At 38.2% G+C, this 22,553-nt stretch overlaps 1 protein-coding gene across 4 annotated transcripts in view; it reads right to left on the bottom strand.

The window, feature by feature from the left end:
• The window catches only part of NHSL1 (NHS like 1), a 206,534-nt gene that overhangs the window by 41,153 nt on the left and 142,828 nt on the right, over positions 1–22,553 (bottom strand). For all 4 annotated transcript variants that reach the window (XM_023528384.1, XM_023528387.1, XM_023528386.1 and 1 more), the window contains 2 exons: positions 17,650–17,802; positions 562–689 (listed from right to left, as the gene is read on the bottom strand). In XM_023528384.1, coding sequence (XP_023384152.1) covers positions 562–689; positions 17,650–17,802 — 281 coding nt within the window. The remainder of the gene's footprint in view (positions 1–561; positions 690–17,649; positions 17,803–22,553) is intronic.

The following is a 22,553-nucleotide window of genomic DNA, read 5'->3' as shown; positions in this document are numbered from 1 at the left end:
AAATAAATATGAAACAGCATCATAAAAGTGAACTGACCAGTGCTATAATAGTAAGTAAAGCACGGTCAACATTTGAGCTGTGTGAAAATACTGACCACTTGAATTTTCTGCTGTTAAACTTACAGTTCTTCTTTGTAATCTACCTGGGGTCTTGGTCATATGAGAAAACAAAGTAAACAGAAATAAGACTTCTATTTCTTCTACCCAAAAGAGAATATTCAAAATGTACAAATTTACTCATTATGCCCCTTTAATAAATTCCTTGGATCAAGAACTTACCTTTTTATTTATTATTATTATTATTTAGACTGAGTTTAGACTTAGAGAAAAGTTACAAAAATAGTACTGAGAATTCCTTGTGTACCCTTCACCTAGTTTCCTGTAAGAGCGATGTTACATAAACACGGTACTTTTCAAAACTAAGAAATTAACTTGGGATAATAATATTAACTTAAAAAAAAAAAAAAAGATTTTGTTCTGATTTCATCATTTTTTCTACTTACGTCCTTTTTTTGTTCTGGTATCCAATCTGGGATCTCACGTTGAATTTAGAAGCCTTACCTTTTGATCTGTGTCTTCATCCTCATCCTGATAGTCATCACAGAGCGGACCAGAGTTGGCTGCAAAGGTGGGTCCCTGGGAGTAATACTGAGAACTCCGGTAGCCATCCCGCCGCAGCTTATCACATTCTGCAGAGGGGACAGGCGGGGGAGAGGAAAGGGCATTAAAAAACACCCCTCTTTATTTATCTTTTTACGCTTACATGCCATGTTAATATACTTTAAAGGGATCACCTTCAGATCTCACAACAACCTTTTGAGTCAAGCTTAGGGTAATTAAGTTATTCCCTCTGTAATGTTGTACGAGTAAGCAGTGAACTCAGCATTTGAACCCAGGGTCTTGCCATGACTTTTGACACACACAACTGATTATGTAATTCCACATCGAAACCACAGGCAATCCTCATGCTGTGCTTGTTTCCCAGACTCATCAGTTGGAAGTGACATGAGAAATCATGGCCTTCGATGCTCTCATATTTAGTTCTCAATTTAACTTTGATGACAGCCTATAATCGGGGTGCAGAATTTACTATGAAGCCGGGTGGCAGTCTGAGATGCCTGCCAGTCTCTAGAGAAATGCCTGGTACCACTGAGTGGAAGCTACCTAGGGGGCACAGTGCCTTGGGTCACAGGGGGAGTGGGGTCACTGGCTGCTTAAAGACTAGGAATTGTCTTCAAGGAGGAACCACTGCACTGATTACTCTCATCAGTGGGGACAAGTGCAGCAAAAAGGGTTCTAATGGCTTTTTAAAGCCCGAGGAGCTTTCCAATTACCCAGAGGCCACCTTAAAGGAGCATTTGCCTTGTAAAAGTATTTGCCACAGGGTTCCTTTATATATCCAGTTTACTCATAGGAGTGCAAATTGTGTTTGCTTTTGGAAAAGTTTCCCCTTGGCACAGCTTTATAAAACCATGCATTTAACGGCACAGAGCCAAAGTAGGGCATCTTCAGAATTCTTTTCTAACACCAGGATCTATGATTAGTCTTCAAAGAGGAGACCAGCGGTTACTTTAGTGGAGGGATAAAAATTCTCCAACTGAGGAATAAAAACCCTCACTCTCTTTTGCTACTCCATAGTGGAACAAAGTTTCCAAACCAGGACCAGAAATCAGATGTTTTAAAATCTCATGGAAATAGTCATGAAGTTCTTTTAGGATGCCAAACTAACTTAAAAATGCATATGTAATCAAAAGATATCTTGATATTATTACTTCAATTATAGGCTAAATAATTTGTAGGCTGGGCTGGCAGCTACTCTTAGTATTGAGTAAAATAGAAATTAAAAAAAAAAAAATTCTGAAACTTCCAGAATACAACTTATTTTTCAGTGAGGATTTATTCATACTCATCTAACCCTTTTCAGTGAAAGGTAGTTTCACATTTTCTCCAATATTTGACTATTTCTCTAAAAAAAATACATAGTACAATCAGAATCTATACTCTCGCTCGACAGAGATATTGTTAAATAAAGCATGATTAGTAGTTTTCAAAAGCTGTTTGGGATTCTGTAAATTTTTTATTTGATTTTCTTTAACTACCTTAAAGCTCGGATTAAAAAAATAACACTCAAGCTCAATAAGTATACATTTCATTAACTTTTCTGTGGTCCAATAAAACTGAAAGCTCCTAAAGATTCAGGCTGAACCTTGAAAAACAAACCAATAAAAACTGTTACCACTTGCAGCTACTTACCATGTAATTCAGTATTTTCAAATACTTGCCAAACAAAACAAAATGCAAAGTGAAGGTCAAGGCCCTTTTAAACTAAGTCTGTCTACTGTTCAAAATAGTCTTTTCCCCTCACTAATTTACTGTATATTAAGTTTGAAATGATAAAATTTTATAATTTAAAAAATTTGTATTAGGTTTCATGTCTGATTGTATTTGAAAGAGTCTTTTTCTAGGAAATAAAGACTGCTGAACTAGATCATCTTTTTAAAGGTGATATTAGCTCTGTTATTCTTGACAACAGTATTAAAAATAGCTAAAATGACTTGATACATATTAAATCTTAAAAGACCAAAATACTGCAAAATTATTATCCATATACATTAAAAGCATGAAAGTCTGGCAATAATTACATGTAGTGTGTGTCACCTATTACACCTAGTTTAAAAGACAATGCCTGGTTGTTCCACAATGAAGTTTATGCCACAGCAATGTTTAAATAGTTGTATAACGAACAGTAGCATATCAAATGCAATATAATGACTGGGTCTAAGATTAAACTAGGCAGTATAAATTTATGGCAGATGACCAATTTTTTGACTCATCCAATTTTTAAAATCTAGTAAACTCATCAATATCCATTGTCACTTATTCCGTCCAACTCTAGGGGAAATCTAGGAAAATTTCTCTTGTCAAGTTGCAACAGCTCTCAGTGTCTAAAACTATGGCTTTCTTTGTTCTTTAAAAACTGAGTTTATTGTCTGTAGAGTGAGATATAGGTAAATGCAAGCCATCGTGAATAAACAGAGACTTTTCAAACACTGAACTTAGTAATTGCAAGGTGGAGCATAATTTAAAGCCAGGTTATGCCAGCTATTACAGGCTAGAAACAAGATACTAAATGTAACAGAAGATCTGGCTTTAACACATACCCCTCTTGCAACAGAAATTTAGAGTAAAACCCCATTATTGTTCTCAGTACTGCTTGGATAAAGGTGTCACTGTTCGTCGTGTCCTCTGGTTTCCCAACCACAAATTTCCTCCTCTTCTTTTCATGTCGAACTTTTTTCTTTAGTGCAAAACAATGGACAAACATTTCTTGTCAGACCAAAGTTTTAAATATAAAAAGTAAAGTAATATCATAGAACTAGATAGTTATCTATCTCATGAATTTAATACTGCTTTGGCCTTCAAACCTCCATGCATTAGAGCTATTCCTTCGACTTTCTGTCTTAATATTTTAGACATGTTAAGAGAGTCTACTACAAGAAGTTTTAAAGAGTTATTTTCAAAATAATTTTCTCTACTGGAAATCCTTGATGAATGTCTACTTTCTATGTTTTGTTTCTAAATTTGCTAAATCAGTCACAATGAGCAAGAATATGCAGCAGTTAGAAACAGTTTCAAAATCTCGGCGGCTTAACACAACCAGAAGATTCCTGGACGTTCTCCTCGTCCAGGCAGGGTTGGCAGGGGCTCTGCTCAGCACAGTCACTCAGGGACCAGGCAGCGTGACGCTCTCCCTCAGCGTGTGCCTGCACAATCACAGAGCAGTGCACAGGAATGTGGCGCATTTCACACTGGCTCTCAGAACTTCTGCCAGAAGCACCCAGGGGTTATTTCCGCTCCTGTTTCTTTGGACAAAACAAGCCACGTGGCCATACCTAATTTTAAAGGGGACAAGAAATGGCAATGGCAATCCCATCTCGTGAGCAAGTGGGGAAGTGAGAATATCCGAAAAGCAGCTCAAATGACTTCCAAACAGAGCTGGATAACACTGAATCTAAGATTTTCCAGATTCCTGTTCCCATCTGCCCAATACTTATTTAATGTTTACTTCCAATCCCTGAATTAAATTGAGAAGCTTTGGATGTAAAAGATGCAACAGCAATGAAAAGCGACCTGGCTAACCATGGGAAGGTTAACCATGGGAAGGACTCTACACAGAGGAGCAGCTGAGTGTCTGGGATCCAGAAAGGCCTGGCACCGCTTCCTGCCTGTGAGACCCAGGAGGCAGCATTTTAAGCTCCTGGAAACTCAGATTCCACCTCTGTAAAGCTGGGCCATTACTCCTTCTGGGGAGCTGCCATGAGAATCGTTCAACATGTATTTCTGAGGGCTCTGCTCTCCGAGGTGAGAGACTAGGTAAAGGTGTGCCAGAACTCTTCACAGAACTGTCCATCTGACAGGTGCTCCAAAAATGGTCATTGCTGTGAGAATTTACCCTATAAACTATAACTACCTCGAACTTTTCCACTTTTAAAAGCCAGTAAGCAACTCAATAACAGGATTTGCTTGGCTGCACAATTCTGTAAGATTCTACCATTTCACGAAGCTGTTGGCTACATCGTTATCAAAATATCATGAGACTGTTCCCCCACCCCACCCCAAGTATATAGTATGACACTCAGACTGGGATTCTCTCACTCTCAATGGCCTGCATATTTATTTCTAAGTCCTCTCAATCCAAAATACAGCTAAAATATTTCAAATGCTCTCACTTCTGAATTTATAAAGTTATTACCTAATTAGTTTTACATAACGTGAAGATTCATACTTAGGGGCATTTTTACACAGGTAGAGTACCAGCTAGGTGCTTGGTAAATGTATTTAATATACTGTAACTACTAAAGCAAGGAGAAAAAAACGATAGAAGTTCTTTGATCTGAAAGTATGTGTTATGGGTTGAATTGTGTTCCCCAAAAAGATATGTTGAAGTTCTAATCCCTGGTACCTGTGAATGGGATGTTATTTGGAAAGATGTTTTTTCCAGATGTAATCACATTCAAGTGAGGACATTAGGATGGGCCCTAATCCAACAGGACTGATATTCATATGAGAAGAGAAAACAGAGACGCCGGGACGATGTGAAGACACAGAGACACACAGACACAGAGGAAAGATGGTCATGTGAAGGCAGAGGCTGAGGCTGGAGTCATGCGCCAGAGGCCAAGGGAGAGACTCTCCCTTAGCAGGTGGAGGGAGCGTGGTCCTGCCAACACCTTGGTTTTGGTCTTTCGTCCTCCGGAACTGTACATCAATACATTTCTGTTGTTTCAAGCCACCCAGTTTGTGGTACTTTGTCATGGCAGCTCTAGGAAATTAAATAATTTAGTAGAGAACCAGGAAATGGTAAAATGTGGAAGAAATTCATAAGGATCTGCAATTTCCCCAAGAAATATTTTTAAATGTATGGAATAGACAAATAAACTTCTAGAACTAGTGAGTTTAGCAAGATAGCACGCTAGAAGATCAATATACAAAAATCAATTGTATTTCTATATTCTAGCAATAAACAAACAGAAATTAAAATTTAAAAAGTAATATCATTTACGATAGCATCAGAAATATGAAATACTTGGGGATATATCTGACAAAGAATGTGTAAGACCTGTACACGCAAAACCACAAAAACACTGCTGAGAAAATTTTAAAAGATCTGAATCAATCAAGAAATATCCTGTGTTCAAGGATCAAAAGATAACAATGTTGTTAATATGTCAATTCTACATTTGAGGAGATATGAGCTGAGTCCTAGCATCTTGGGGAAAGGGATGGGCAGGAAGGTGAGAGATGCAAGTGAGATCATGTCACTTCTCTGTTCAAAGTCTCCAGAAGCTGCCCTCCACCCCCAGCCTCCTGGTGAAAGGCAGAATCCTTACAGTAACTAGAAGGCCCTATCTGATCTGTCCCCACTTTGCCTCTCCAAACACATCTCCTACTGTCTCCCTTCTTCTCTCAACCAAAACCGTACTTCCCTCCAGCTCTTTCTCAGGGTGACAGGACCCCCTTTCTTCGCTCAGATGTCACCACTCAGTGAGGCCTGTTTCAACACCAGTCCCTGTTCCCTTCCCTGCTTTCTTTTCCTTAGCACCTAGGACCTTCTAACATGCTATGTAGTTGACTAGTTTTTCTGTGTGTTTTCTGTGCCCTCATTAGAACATAATTATGCTCTATGAGGACAGAAATTTGTTCTTTTCACTGTGGAATCTCCTGTGTGTATAACTGTACTTGGCAGTCAGTAGATGCTTCATAAATATTTGTGAATTAATGGAGAAATGTGGGATGGGAAGCTTTGCTCTGGGATCACAATAAATGATTAACTGAAGAAAGAGAATGACCTTAGGGGCTAATGACTCCTTGTAACTATGATCCTGCCTCTGTGGCAGTAGTTGCCACCTGTACACCCTTACTCCTTTTTTTTTGCAAGTCTTCCATCAGAAACATCAATTGAACCTCCACAATATGAGAGGCACAGTAGAGCATCAAAGGAATTATGCAATATGGCTTATAATATTGAAGAATTTAGGCTAGCATGGAAGGTTTGAGTGACCAGGGAAGGCTTTGTGGAAGACAGAATTTGAGGCAAAGCTCAAAGGAGGGTGGCATTTTGATTAGACTGCCTTGAAGTAGCACCGTGAGTCAGGCACCCCTGGACTGCCACCATTTGTAAGAGGACATGGAAAGTGGTGACGGAATATACGCCGTATATTATTTTGTATAATTAATATAAATTTGAGAATTTATAAAATAATTTCCAAAAGAGATCACAGGATTTTCTTTCTACGTTAAAATGCTAAATCTGGCAGAATTTTCATTCCTCCTATGAGATACGTAGTGTTTTCACTTGCAGACCTGCCTTCCCTTTGAGGAAGAGAGACTAGTTCTTCTCTAAACTTAATTTCAGTAGACCTTAAATACCAATATTTTTTAAGATGAACATTTACTTATTTCATCTTGTACTTATATATTTTTTTTATGAAAATGTTAACTGTAGGGAAAATCTCTAATAGAACTAGTTTAACATCATTCTAGGAAAGAGTTCAGTGGAGCTAAAACCCGAAATTGAATGTGTACTGATTTCCCAGAAAAGGCTAGTGTCATTTTAGACACTGGTAACGTACAGAGAGATATGGAGGGAGGTAGCTCTTTGCCACAAGCACTGTAATTGTCTGCAAGTTACTTGGGGAAAGAATACGGGCTTTGGGGCCAGAGCGCCTGGATTCTAAAGTTGGCTCTCCCACCTGGAGCAAGTTTTTTTGTGTCTCAAGGTTTTTGTATGTAAACTGTGGGTAATTATAATCCCATTCTCTTAAGGTCATTGGAAAAGTAAATAATTTACTGTCTATTAAGCACAACTGGGAGTGTGGGCTGGGGCCAGCATCAGCACAGAATTTAATAGGAGAAGTGACATGTACAAGAAATAAGAGGATGAACAAAGATCATGTGGGAGAGGATGAGATAGGGGAAGATAATGTTTAGTGCTCAATCAAGGTATCCAAGGAATTTGAATTTCAGTAGAATTTCAAGAAAACTGACCAAATCCAGCATTAAAAAACTAACTACACCATGGGCAATTCCCAAAAGATTTCTGTTCAGACAGATGTCACAGGAAAGCTTCATTCACAGAGAAAGCTCCCAGAAAAGTTTTGGAGAAGAGTAAAGGGGAAGAGGCGAGATGGTGATAGAATGTCACCTTTGAAATAAATGGGTTTCTGTCCCAAGGGAGGAAAAAAGAATGACAGACTGCCGAATTCAAACGACTCAAAGTTATTTTAGCACCATTCCAAATGACTTCTCATTCCATTTACATGGTGTGTTTGGTGAAATAAAGTGATCAGGATACGGAAGGTGAATTATTACAGAGAAAAAATAAACATTACTTGTGTCATCAGCTCAACAAACAAGAAATGAATTTGCTGACTAATGTATAAACACATGGGAAAGAATCTTTTTGCCCCCATAGCCTGGGACCAGTGACACTGATATTAAACACCACATGGCAGTCTCATTTTACATAGAAGGGTTTAAAAAAAAAAAAAGGTCATTTTGATTAATATTCTCCTTCTATGGTTAATTCCTATTCAAGTGGGAAAAAATCCTCCAAAAAAAGTTAGGAATTAAATGTTAAAACTTAAGGGGCTGGATAAAACTGTTAGCTTTATGTTTCATTGCAAACCAGGGAAAGAATGACTCTTAAAATATTATTTGCCATTGCAGAAAATTAAATTTTATCTTTTCTCTTCATGTACACAAATTCATTTGAGAAGACTTGAAGAACTAAATCCGATTGAAATTAAGGTGAAAGATGTTCACGATTAACGCGCGTGTGCTAAGAATTTGCATGTCTCAGCTGAGCACCACCTGAGCAAAGCCAGCTGGAGGTGATCTCATTTCACGTTAGAATGCAAATGCCCTCTCACTGGCAGCAGTGGAGCATCACCAAGGTTACTCAATATCAAATAGCCTGCAAAGATTCTAAACCAACACTGGAGACTTCAGTGGTACAGTGAATGATAACAGGCCTTATCCACAGTACCTTCAATGTAGCATTTTTATGCTGCACTGAGCGAAATGTAGAGGCCACTCAAGTTACTCACTTTATCAGGAATTAAAATAGAATTGCTGAAACAGCAGACTGGCGACAGACACAAAAACGAAACAAAAAGCCTTTTGTTTAAACGATCCATAGTGCTTTGTTAAGACCTGTATCATTTAAATGACTGTCTTTGCTATTCTATCTTTTGTGTGTTGCTTACCAATAAAAAAAGACATGTCTCTTTACCTGCTGAAAAGCAATGATTGTTCATTCTTCCTTTGGTCTTGCATCTGACTTCCGTCTCGCAGGTTAACTACTCTTTCAGGGTTACCATGCTTAGAGTAGTTAGCATTATACAAAATTTTGTGAGCCATCGATTCCAACATGAGACGTTAAAGTCTCTTTTGTATAGCATTTCCAATCTGTCAATTCCTTATTTTTGTCTTTTCTCTCGAAAGAGAATTTAATCCATCATTTCATCAGGTTGGGCAACTTTCCCTAAGGACATAAATTTTTAAAAAATGTCTAATGAAATACCAAACCTCTATATTTAAAAGCCTTTGATAACTTATCATTTGTCTTTGAAAAGTCGACCTAACTAAATTCATAAGCACTGAACAAGAGCATCAAATGAAGTAATTCTTCTCACCAAAGAACCAGCAATATAGTAGAGCTACATTTCTATAAAGCCTCCAACAGCATCTAATGAACAACTTCAGCATTCTTTTGCTTGACCTCAAAACATCATTTCCTTAATCCTAGGTCTAGGAGACAAGGTTGAAACTTGCCTTCTGCCTGTGCCCCAAGTTCACTGCCAACCACCAGCTCAGGGAACACCCTCCCATTCTCTTTGCATCTGCAACCTTTTTCTCTCCGGTGGGTTCCTTTTGTCTACAATCATGTAATTAAAGGCTCTAGTTTTTAAAACAAGCAATAATTCCTCTACCCTGCCGCCACCTCAAAATATTGTCTCTTTTCCGTTTTGTTGACTTTTTGTACTTATATCTTTTAAAATTGCTTGTTTTATTTTTCTGCTTATACAAACCCATTTTTATCTCATGAAATCTGGCTTCTTAAATCCAAAGTTTTCCTTGCAACTGCTCTTCTGAAGGTCACCAATGGCCACCTCATGACCAATTCAATATTATCTTCAGACTCTCTCCGCATCCATGAGAACAAGGATGACTGCCCCGTCATGATCTGCCCTCCTCCAATTACTCTTTTACCGACTTCTTCCCAACTCCCTAAAATAAAGCCTTCCAGGTTCGACCTCGTGCTCTCTCCACCCCTAACCTCCTCACTCCAGCATTCTCACCAGTTGTTCTCACCAGATGGGGCTTTGGGCTCCCATCTCTCTCCTGAGTTCTAGCTGACCTTTCTAGCACCTGCATAAACTTAACAGTATTTGTAACACCACACACTGGACTGTGTGCTGACAAGAAAAGGCCCTGCTCTCAAGGATCTTGCTATCAGATGGGGAGAGAACCGTGAAAACACAATTACGTAGCTTAGTATACGCAGTTTAACGGAGGGATGTAAGGTTCTGTGAGAATGTGTGGAAGTGTAGAAGGCACGCCAAGGTCTGCCCTGGGGAGTCCAGGAAAGCTCTGTGGGGACCTGGGCACCCACAAGATGGTTCTTAAAAGGGGACCAGGAATTAGCCAGGTGTAAGAGGTTATGGTTCAGAAGGGAGAAGGAATGAGCTGGAACGTGCAGTGGAGACAAAGGGAGAACAAGACAAGCTAGCACTCCAATCAAAGGACTTTATCTTTACATGTGAAGAAGGCACAGGGTAATGAACTTGGGTGGAGGGACAGAGAAGCATGGGGGAGGAAGCGATTTGGCAGATGGGGTTAGACAAACAGGTGTCAGGTCATGAAGATTCTCAGGTGCTGAGGAAGTTAGGTTTTATCCCGTCCATGACAAGGAGCTGGTAAATAATTTTTAACAAAGGGGAAGAATGATCAGATTTATGTTTTAAAGACAACACCCAGGGACAAAGGTGAGGCTCAATGATACACCGTCATCAACCAGTCTGTACATGAGTTACTCATACATACACTTTATCTCCCTGGCTAGTTTTAAGCTTCCGGCAGAAAGCAACGTCATTCATTTTTGACACAGCAAAATATCCAGCCCAGTGTCTCACTTGTAGGGGGCACTTAGAAATTTTTATGTCAACACAAACTTAGATTTTAGACAACCCAATCTGTTAGGACTTATGCTCAGCAGTAAATTATATTTTTGTGTCAATAAACTTCATATATCTGACCCTTAGTTAAGTACTAAGAGGTCAATCAGAATTTTAGAGCTTAGACGGAAACTCAGAGATCATAAATTGTTTTCCAAAGGAGGAAGCCAAGTATAAACATGGGATATGATTTTCCAATGTCCCAGAGGCTACTAGCAGCACTGGAATCAGAATTCTAGTCTCCGATCTCATCTTCTAGAATAATTAATTGCAACAGAACAAGATGTCAGTGCTACTGGGGTTTGGGAAAGATGAGACAACTATATTTCTGATGTCATTCAGTGGCTTTCTTTTTTTTAAGTTTATTGGGGTAACATTGGTTAATACAATTATATAATTTTCAGGCGTACATTATAATTTGACATCTGCATATTTTGTGTCAGTGGCTTTTTCAGAATAATGCACCACTCCTCTATTCCTAATTCTATGCCTATCTTTCTTAAAACTAGAAAATAACTTAAAATTCTATACAAATAAAGAACTTAATGTTCCTTACTTACAAAAAATTTGAAAGATTCTTTCTTTAACCAGTGATACTTCACCTTCTCCTTTCACGAATCAATTTTTGTCAAAGGATTCTTCAGAAAGGACACAAGTAATGAACTAGGAAAGGAGGAAATTCAGCCGTAAGTGCTAAATCCCTGGTATATTTAATATTTCCAAACCCATATCTTTCTTTCCCTTGCTTTCTATAACCTGTCCCCTTTTCTCTAAAAATCCACTGAGATACTAATAACCTATTATAACCCTAAAAATAAGCAGCATTAAACGCCATTAGGCTGAAACATGGTTCTAGGTATTAGTCTTACAAGATGTCCCAAGATGAAGCTTCCTTTTTTTTAATTTCTCTTAAATTTATTTGAATTTTAATGAAATCAGAGATGAGTGAAAAGATATCTTGAACAACTGTGAAGCCATCACCTTTAGTATCCATGAGCTATTTTGCATTTCCTAAGTTAACTGGCTAAAATTCCAAAACTGCCTTGGGCCTTGTTCCTATGACCTTTTTGAAAGCTGACTGTTGCTGAAGAGGCATTAAAGGGATAGGCCTCCTCAGTGTCCTCAGGGTCTGAGAGCAAAAGAGGCCAGCAAGGGCTGAATTCGAATCATGACAAGGTCATCATCTATAAACTGCCGAGTAGCTATAAACTAAACCCTTATCTTCCATGGGTCTTGGTTTACTTACCTACAAAATAGAAAGGGGATTTATTCATCAGGGGACCTGGGAGGTCCCTGCCAGCTCTAGCATTCGAGGCATCTTTCAGAGGTCGATGGTGAATGGGGGGAAAGGCACCTTGCTTATGTGGATGAAAGGACCCTAAGCGTCAACTGTCTGCAACTGTCACTGTCATCTGACAAAGTTCCTTGTTTTCTCCCTTGATCCCTCCTCCCCATAGCATATATCTGGAGTATAACGGATGGGAGAGAAAACACCAGCTAATTCACAACAGCCATTTCCACTGCACTTAAAATGCACCCTTCCCTCCAAAAACACTTAACTGCTTTGAGATCCTTTACATAAATAAGTTAATTTTATTTCCATATAAACGAATGGTATGATCTTTATTTTATAGATGAGAAAACAAGCTTAAATGGTTGAAAAAACAAACTCAAAATTCAACTCAAATCATATATCCTTAGTTCACAACAGCCAGAATTTGAACCTGGATGTGACTCATGCACTTTTCATTAAACCTGGGCTTTTCCTATTAGAAAGCGAGGACAACAGAAGGTTTCTGGAATTTAGGTTATAGTCTTTTTTTAATTTTACTTTTTAATTACAGTTGGTATACAATATTGTATTTAGTTTCAGGTGTATGATATAGTGATTAGATATTTATATACCTTACAAAGTGATCGACCTGGTCATGTTCCATTTTTGACCAGTAATGGTAATGGTTACTTAGATATTTGCTTTATAATTATTTGTTAAACTGTACATGTTTTATGTATTTGTCTGTGTTATATGTCATAATTTTTTAAAAAGTGACAGGAAAAAAAAAGACGAAGAATTCAATGTCGTTAGTACAAGGTGGGCTGGGCAAAGCAGATTTTCCCTTGAGTCTATGTGACGTGGTGAGCAGACGTATGGTTCCAGGAGAGAGAGCTCTCACTTAACATCCACGAGACCATACCTAGAAAGGAATCTCCCAGATGGTCCTGTGTAATGTGCCACAGGGCCCCAAGAGGAGAATCTACAGCCAAAGCTACAGGACTCCTGGGATACCCTAGGGGCCCATGTGCCCAGTACAGACAGATAAGACAGCCAAGGCTCCTCATCAAATCCAGAGAACCCCACAGCCTTTCTTAGAACAGAAATATCTGTCTAAGTCAAAAGGGAACTAGTTGGCTTCTTGACAATGAAAGGTAGATGCAGTGACCCTTAAAGCCTGTGTGTGTCATGAATTGTCAGAGAAACCTAGCTGACACTACTTGTTGTGTCCATTCTGTGATGGTGAATAGGTTGGTATATAGTCACGCACACGCGCACACGCACATACACACGCTGTTTTTAATCACTTGGTACAGTCATTCCTTCACATTGTAAATCCTTAACTGCTATCTCTCCAGATACAGTAAATGTAACCCTCTGACTTTGAATTCACAAAGGCCAGATTCGACATTCCTCTCTTTGCTCACACTTCTAATTCTAGAAGCAAAGAGCAAGCTGACCTGCTAAAACAAATTTCTTCAAGAAAGAGGGCTGCGACTAAAGAACATTCCTGATACCAACAACAGATGCTCTGGGAACTAATTCAGGCAGGAGTGTACACAGATACAGTAACTAAACTGCCTGTTAAACATGCTGTGAGAAAGTATGTTTATCTCTCTCCCAAGTTGGAATTTGGGGGATGGAACCTTAAAAACAACATGTCTTTATTTCAGCCTTTATTGTGCTCATTTCAATTTTTAAATGAAGTCTCCAGGTTGTAAAGAAACAAAATCTGAACCTCTCAGTAGCCTGAGCGTGCCTACTCCCACTCCCTAATTCCCCATTTCCCATTTAACTGTGGCTTTTATAATAAACCTAAAAGTTATCCAGATAAAAATTTAGTTAGATAAAAGTTACTCATCATCACAGTTAACTCTGACGAAGTTTGTGAAGGGTTCAAACAGCTATCGAAATTAAATAGGTATAATTCTGGAAATTCAATAAAAAGCTGAGTGAATTCTTTATGGATAATAGGATCCATCTTTGGAAATTCACTATTCATTGCTAGTCAGATGTCCTGTTGAACCAAATATCAAAATACTGGTTTTAAATCTAGGTACAGCAGGTCCTCCAATAACATTATCATTTCATTATAATGTTTATGAGTAGATTCTGTAGGAACGTTGTCTTGTTTATAGCAATTAGCCTATGGTAACACTGGTTTCATTATATGTCATTTCGCTGCAGTACTAAGAGCCTATCGATGACATTAAGAGAGAACTTACTGTACATGTTTATATCCTCATTCGCTGTAAATCACTACCAAAATCTCTAGTAACAAAATAAATCAACAAAACCAAATCTTTATCTAAGAACATGCCCACCAAATCCTATCTAATTCTCCAGAGACTAGTCAACAACAAATACAAAAGATCTCTGCTCTTTTTGGACCAGAATAGAGTGAAACTGTACATGGAAGATACCCGCTCCAGGCATTCCACTTGCCATCTTACACACGGTGAAAGCCCATCTCCTCTCCAATGGGGGATGGGTGAGATGGGGAGTGGGGGGTGTCCCAGTGCTTTTCAGGTGTCCCAGCTGACTGAACTCTCTCTCCCTGTGTGCCCACCGCACCTCATACACATTCCCAGTACACTACTGTCATTTACTTCAGTCTTGACACAAGACAGCAAGGGCAGCCATTTAAAGTTAGGGACCCACAAACTTTTATACACTCACTTAAAAACTCCTGGCATAGTAAAGAACTGAGGCTCAAATACTTATTAAATTGTGTCTATTATTTGCCTTGATGTCCTAACTCAAACTTAGCTCTTTTATTAAAATATTTTTCAGTAAATCTAGGGCCTATCTCGATCACTCTACCACCCACTAAGCATTTCTGCATTACTTTAATAAGCTAATGTTTTACAACACTTAGATATTAACTTATAGAACTCACTGTATCATTTCCTTTTATATTTTATGATCCTCGAGAGGAGTTCTGAGCTCCCCATAAAAACTGACACTATAGTTCATACAATGAGCATTTAATGATTATGAAAAAGCACCAACCTGTTTAACAATAAAGAATAGTATTCCTTCCTTAAAATTATGGAGAAGGTCAAGTAAGAATAGAAGGAAGAAAACAGATTAATCATTATGAATAATTAGCTACCTTTCTATATTTTTAAGCAAAGAACGTGGGGTCAAATGAACTTAGAATGATAACCTTATATAACATCGTACCTTACTAGTACCATGTAGTCAGGGACTGGACATTTTTTCTTTTTAATCTTCATTATGAGGCAGTAAGTACTCTGCACTCATGTTCTGTTTATCTCAAGTTGCTAACATAGTGTAGGGGAAGTGGTAAGTGATTAAAAGTGAAAAAAATGAAGAAAAAAACTCAGATGCTCTTCCTCATTTCATCTTTCTCAATACTGTTCTTAAAGTTATTATTTATCTTAAATCTCTTAAGAAGTATTTAAATCCAGACTTTAAAGAATTTTTCAAAGTTAGTAATTTTAGTAATGGTAAATCTCTTCAATGAACCATATTAGGGCATTAAAGCAATTACTAAAGCATTTACCTTTTCAAAATTAAATCCAAGTGTGGGCAAAACCAGTGGTGATATTTCATATGAATCTACTGAATTAGTCAAAAAGAATATAAAATCAGAAAAATCTATATACAGATGTTTAATTTTCTAAGAGAAGAAAAGAGAAGCTCTGATCTGATACTTGAAAATACATGAAAGAGGCAGTGAAGCCCAGTTTCCTGGAGACTGATCAAAAAGAACTGGGCCTGAATATTCAAACTCACACATACCTTCCTGAGAGTGTTCTCTGCAAGCCAGACATGCAGGGCTCAGTGCTGAGCTCTGAGAGAAACGTTAACAACAGCACTGCCTCGGGGGTTTGTCCTGGGACAGGTGCCATTTAATATTCTTATGGATCATTTGAGAGACGAAGGTGAGCTATAAGTAGAGAAACTCCTGGTCAAAATTCACTAAAGATAATCGCTAAGAACGGAGGAGATCTAGAAGAAATTTTGGTTGGATTTAGGTATAAAAAGTAACCAACATCACAAAGGCAAAGGTCAAGTCAAAGTACAACTCCAAGGCCTTATGAAAGAGCCTGACTAATGCCATTTTTTCCTTTTAAGCTTGCAGTGACTAAGAATATATAGGTGCCTCTGGTTAATGAAAAAGGGAACTCAATAATGTCCTCATTTCTGGAAGTCCAATGTCAAGGCTGTAAGACATAAGATAGAGTAATAAAATACGAGATAATCTAAGCATTATAAAAGATTTAAGGAAGAAAAAAACAAGACTACGTTTTTTCTGAACTAAAATGTTTGTAACTAAAATGTCTGTATAATTCTGTGAGTCCTTTGAGAGCTATTCCTTTTCTCTCTACATAGAAATTATCTGCTTTCTTTAACTCTCATACTGCAACTTTTGGCCCATCTCTTAGGTATTTTTCACACTGTGATTTGCACTGTAAATAAAAGTATAAATTCCTTGAGAGCTAAGATCCTGACTTTGTACTCTGCACTTCTGCCAGAAGAATAGATTTCTAACAAATGGTTGCTAAAGGCAATATAATGCAGCAGTTAAGAATATGAGCTCTGCAGCCTCAGACCGTGCAAGTTTAAATCCTGGTTCTACTACTAACTTTCAAATCATAGGAAAGCTTCTAATCTTTGCGTCTCCATTTTCTCATCTGTAAAACTGGCACAGTAATAGTAAGTAGTAGGGTTACTGTGAGGACTAAACGATACATGTAACAGGCTTAGAATGGTACTTGGCACACAGTGTTTAATGAACGTTAGCCAGTCATCACTAGTTACAGAGTCATAGTAACAGTACATTAATGACTAGTGTACACAAGTAAGAACTATGATAAATATTACAGGAGTCCTCATGCTGGGTTTCCTTTGAGTCAATAACAGTATTCCTCCTAGATTTAAGTCTTTCACAATTAGATAAAATACAGGACCCCCAGTTAAATTAAATTTTAGATAAACAACAAGTACTTTTTTATGTATAATTATGTCCCAATTTCACGGTAGGAGAAAACAGGTAGAAGCAGCATCCAAGAGAATAAAAACATTGGTTTGCTGTTTTAAGAAAAAAGTCTGAAATATTAAAAGTTACTCCTTCCTCTTTTAAAGAACTTCTTGAGCACAATGTACTCTATCCATCAGTTAGCTGACAGAACCCCACCTTACAGGAGCCCAGCTAGGTGCTGCCCAAGTTCTGATAAATCAAACAATTTGCACTCCTTCAAAGTCTACATATAGGTCCTCTTTCCTCTCAACTTGAACTAATCAGAACAAACCATTAGAAAGTATTAGCCTTAACAAATCTGTTTTGAATACTGACAGTGGTTTCAAAAAGGCAGTGGCAAAATTCCCCATGTCAGCAGGGGTGTATTTGGATTAAATCAGTACTGGTGGTTTAAACTCACTAAAGGGTTTCTTCTACACGGGTGAGCTCTGCATGCCTGTAAACAGGCAGGTTTCTACCCCAACATATTAGGCATGAATTAGGTTGTGAGTATTTATGCTATCTCATAAAGTCACAGCATACTATGTGTTCATTATAAACAGGTCTTCTTTCACAAATAACAATCAGATGTATGCTTTCAACTCTCAGCAATGTAAGAACGGCAAGCTTGCAGGTCGCAGTCTTACCCCTCAGGACTGATTTGAGGTTGAGCTTGGCTTGCCGGTGCAGGTCCTCCACGCAGGGGGGTCTCGTGGAGGGAAGGAACACGTTCTCCTGCTGGTGCCATGGAGCAGTGTAGTGGACGGTCCACCGACTCTCCTCATCTAGGGTGGACACCGCTGTGGAGAGAGAGAAAGACGAAATCCAGGTGTCGAATTAAGCTTCTCTGGCTTCAAATGTATTGCATCAAGATGAGTTCTTGGTGCCTAACACTTCCACGGGTCAGGGCCAGCGAGGGGGAAATGGAGTAAATTCTTAGACTTCAGGGGTCCTTTCCAAAGTGTTTTATCTCTAAAGGGTCTAAAGGGACGGGTGAAACTGTCCATCATCACTCACAATGTTTTGGTAGAACTGTTTGCTCCCTTAACTGCTTCCTAGATTTTTAGGCCCTCCCTCTACTCCAATGCTAGAAAATGATTGACGAAATTGACAGAGATTCCAATTCCTACTTAAGCCCACCATGACAGACATCTGTATTCAACTGTAAACTGAATGTTAGATTATCAGTAAATGTTAGATTATCAAGACAGAAACTATTTTTTTTTACTGAGAGGTCAAGACCAAATCTTTCCTCTCTAAAACATTATTTTAAAATGTCACTGTTATAAACTCAATTTAAAAAAATTAAGCATAAACATTCAATGTAATATATTTAAATAGCATATCTAATAGGAGTAGAAATCAATTTGTGCTACAAAATTTTCCCTGTATTTCTTGCTTTCATGGAATATTTTTATATTAAAATGTCTTTTTAAACATTCCAATGTAATTGACTTTTCCCAACATAATCGATCCAACTAAATTTTCCCAGCACAAAAGAGATTGAAAACATTAGAGGGGGGAATGACAAGTAGTCATGAATGAACACTCAATCTGTATAATAATTTTCCTTTATTCCCCCCAGGGCTTGAGACCTCTTTGTCTATTTTGTTTTTCATGAAAACACAAACTAAGTGGAGCCCAACATGAAACAACTTTTTAATGCTTTCTATATATCTGCCACTGTGAGCCAGGCATAGGGGAGACGAGAGAAGCATCAGAGAAAGACCCTCTGCTGAGTCATTTACAGGGAGTGATAAGTCTAATGCCTGTAAAATCAGCAGATACTAGAATTGTGAGTCAGGGGCAATTCTTCCCAAACTGTGACCTATACTATAGAGTGTACACTGGACATACCCATTTCTACAACATAACATGTCTCTCGTAACTAGACCACAAAATAGATCCTAAAAATAAAATGAACAGACATGCATGAACTATTGAACCTTTCTAGCTGAACGTATTTAAAATTAATTCAATGTACCTCATAGCACAGCTACCAGAGTTATTATAAAGATCAAGTGAATTAATGTCTGTGAAGTCTTAGCTCATAATGTAACTTACGTAAAGCATGGTTGTGGCAGGAGCAGTGAAATTACTCTAAAGGAGCCTTTGACTTTAGAACCATCATTAAGGAGGAACCGGGCCTTTCTCAGCGCCCCTGGGAACCTGAGCCACAGGTTAGCCCTCAAACTATAAACCATCTTTTCTTCCGCTAATAAATTCTAAAAGTCTCGTGTCCAAATAATTCATTTCTTAAATGATCCTACATTCTCCATCAACTGAATAAAATTCTCCATCAAAGAATAAAATGGGAAAATAAACATTGAGAACTAGATCTCAAGGTAAAAACAGAAATGTCCTGTGTGCTTTCTGTATTTAGTGTTTGACCAAAGCAGCACGTAAATTAGGCACCTGGTATTTCACAGAACCTCTTGTTGAACAAATGTTTTGCATGGTACATGTAACTATCAATCTTAATACATAAAATCCACAAAGACCTGACTTAGCTCTTATTTATATATCTGAGAATCTGTGCAGGGCAGAGCTTACCGTATGTCCCCCGAAGAGGAGCCCTAGTTAATGACAATGTTTTGTGCTGATGTCTATTTACTTGAAAGATTGAATTACCATACTTCAGGGTTGCAAAATATTGAAAATTGAAACTCTTTCTATGTGCCCATGACAAATCGAATCCAAGCAATGGTATTGGAGCCGGTGAATCACCCCAGTGGCCCCACTGTACAATTACCGACCGGCTCCTGCAGAAGAGCAGTTGTCTCTTTCCCTGGTGTATCTTGCTCTGGTTTTAATCGGTCCGTCTAAAGATAGTCTTCGAGTAAGGGAGCTGCAGAAAGCGACCCCAGAGTGCAGTTCTTTGTTGCTTTCCCCAAAGTTTCTCTTACCAAAGGCTTCTACTCATGAACATTTATCCAGTTTAAATCATTGGTCCCCAAACTACAAACTAAACTAAAATCAATAAACCATCAACCAGCACATAGGACAGTTCTGTTTTTGTAAAAACAAAATCATGTATTTGTAAAAATTAAATTTCCAGGGAATGAAGAAAACCTGGATTAAAGAAATTGAAACCAGTCGTAAGTATACAATGAAGCCACACCACCAAAGCTGTGTACTTTACAACAATGGCTGATCAGTCTAGACTGAGTTTGTCCTCCAGCTCTAAAACACAAAACACAGAGTGCCAGGGAGCTTTAAAAGATCATCACCACCAAAAATATGTGACACATCACACAGAGGTTCCCTGCATAGTAAGCCAAAGAATCAAAAAGCCATACATCAGGGAGGACATAAATACAAGGTTGTTTTTTTTTCAACCCTTTTCAAAGGGCTTTTTTTGAGAAGCACAAAAGAAGTAAATTCACCTAAAATCTCAACCATAAATACATAAGACATGCTGAGATCACATAATTCTGCCCTAGAGTTACAAATGCCCTAGTATAGAATGGAGTTTAACTTGTGTCAATTATGCTGTTTCACACTCTGATTCCGTCACTCAAAAGAATGAAATACTACATAAAACACAAACACACACACACACAGTAGGGAGAAAAGAAACTACTTACTTTTCTTCTTAAAAAGTTTAATTAAAGACTTGATCTTTGCATTAATGAAGACCACCATTTCCAGAATGCCTACATAGGACTTAGAAATTTAAATCGCATTAAAAACTCAGTCCAGCAGGCAGGTGGAAAGCTGTATCCTTCTGCTCCGGATTCTAACTTGGATTCTAACTTCTTCCTCTGTTCTCAAATCATTAGACATCTGCCCGGGATGATGTAACTTGGAGGTTGAGCTTATTGTCAGGTAGTTACAAACTATTAACAGTCCTTGAACCTGAAAATCTCCCACTGAAACCTAATCTTTAAGGCTGAGAGCCACCAGTGACAACATGTGCAGAAAGAGAAAGCCAATCACGGTTCTTATTTGCATGATAGCCACATCAGTCTTTCCGCCTCAGGGCTCATTTATTCAGTTTTCTCTCCAACAGATCAGAAGTTTCTCCTCTCTGGAGTCCACAGATTTCCTCTACGGAGTCAAGGTGAAGCAAACGTGTTCCCCATTCTCACCAGGCCACAATGAAGGTCCATATCTTTTTACGGGAGCCAACAAGTCTTAAAGCGAGTCTATTGGTTCTCTTTGAGTCTCCAGTTAATTCAAGCACTGGAACTGATTTAGGGAGGAAAAAAAAGGCCAAACTATTGTTTCCCCAACCACGCCCCCAGGCTCTGCCTCCCACACCAAAGGAACGTTTATAAGCAGTAAAACTTTACAATAGAACGAGTCTCCAAGGAGCTGTGATGACTTCCTTGCTTTTTTGTGCAAATTAGTTCTCCATGTCTTCTCACCCAGTTTCTTTCTTTTTTTTTTTTTTGCCAATGATTGAGAACCAGAATGGTAATTGTTCCAAAGTGTGATCTTATTTGCATCTAGTTGTCACAACTTCCCCAACACCTCAAAGCCTGCTAACTTCCCTATTTCAAGGAAGAAATTAAATCTGTATTTTAAATTTATCATCTAAATACCCAGGATAAAAAATTCCACCACCTTCCCCTCTCCCACTCCTGCTAATTGTTTCTCTTTAATGTGAATATTACACTGTGTTGAGTTTTGGTTCTTTTGTTCATTCGCAATTAACCTCAGAGAATCGGGGAAACACATACAGAGAGAGAAGAATCAGAAATGGGGCATAAGCTGGTACTAGAAAAACATATTCCGGGGTAAAGGAACAGGGAACAAAAAGGAAAAGAATACAGATCAGTTAATAGTATAAAGAAGGACAAAGGAAAAGAATGTTCCCTGCCTCTTCCCAATTCCACTTCATGGCAAAACAGTTTTTGAAACACATTAGACAACCCCTTATTTCGTAGTTTTGAGCCAGACTTATAACTGAATGGAAAAATGTAATAACCCACTAATTCAAAACATTTAGTTTATAACAAAAGCTTTTAGTCAAAGAATAAAATTTATAGAAGAGGCTCCCTCCGGGGAAAGCTTTGGAATGATTCCTTCTAAAATCTCCCCCACCACACACCCCAATAATCTTTTTTTTTGAACAACAAAAGCAAACAAAAAAAATAAAACACATATTATCATGTTAACATACATATTATCACAGATTTCCAATTTGCGTTCTTTTATCCTATACATAGCTTTACCTAAAAGTAATTATATGGCCAGATGGTAAATAACAAATGACTGAGGTTGTAAGTTAAACGATATAGCTGTCTCTAATTAGTGAGCAAAGTTCCCCCCAGGAAAACAAATTTATAAGCAAGAGTGACCTCTCTCTGCTTCCAGAGGTGCAGGTAGTAGCATGTTCTGGACAGAAGCACTCCTATTCAAAATCTACAAGTTTCTAAAGTTAAATGTCACCATGCCACACCTGCAAATGAAAACAGCATGTAGCTTTTCATGTATACAAGAATGGGATCCAAACATTGATTCATTCATTAAAAAGGTAAATTCTGAGCACATGCATGCTAAGCGCCACTCATTTGGGATACATCAGTGAGGTCCCTGCCCTCAT

This window comes from Pteropus vampyrus, unplaced genomic scaffold (assembly GCF_000151845.1).
Source record: "Pteropus vampyrus isolate Shadow unplaced genomic scaffold, Pvam_2.0 Scaffold24, whole genome shotgun sequence".
Taxonomy (NCBI): Eukaryota; Metazoa; Chordata; class Mammalia; order Chiroptera; family Pteropodidae; genus Pteropus; species Pteropus vampyrus.
Note: the sequence above shows the minus strand (reverse complement) of the source record. Positions and strands in the feature narration are given on the sequence as shown.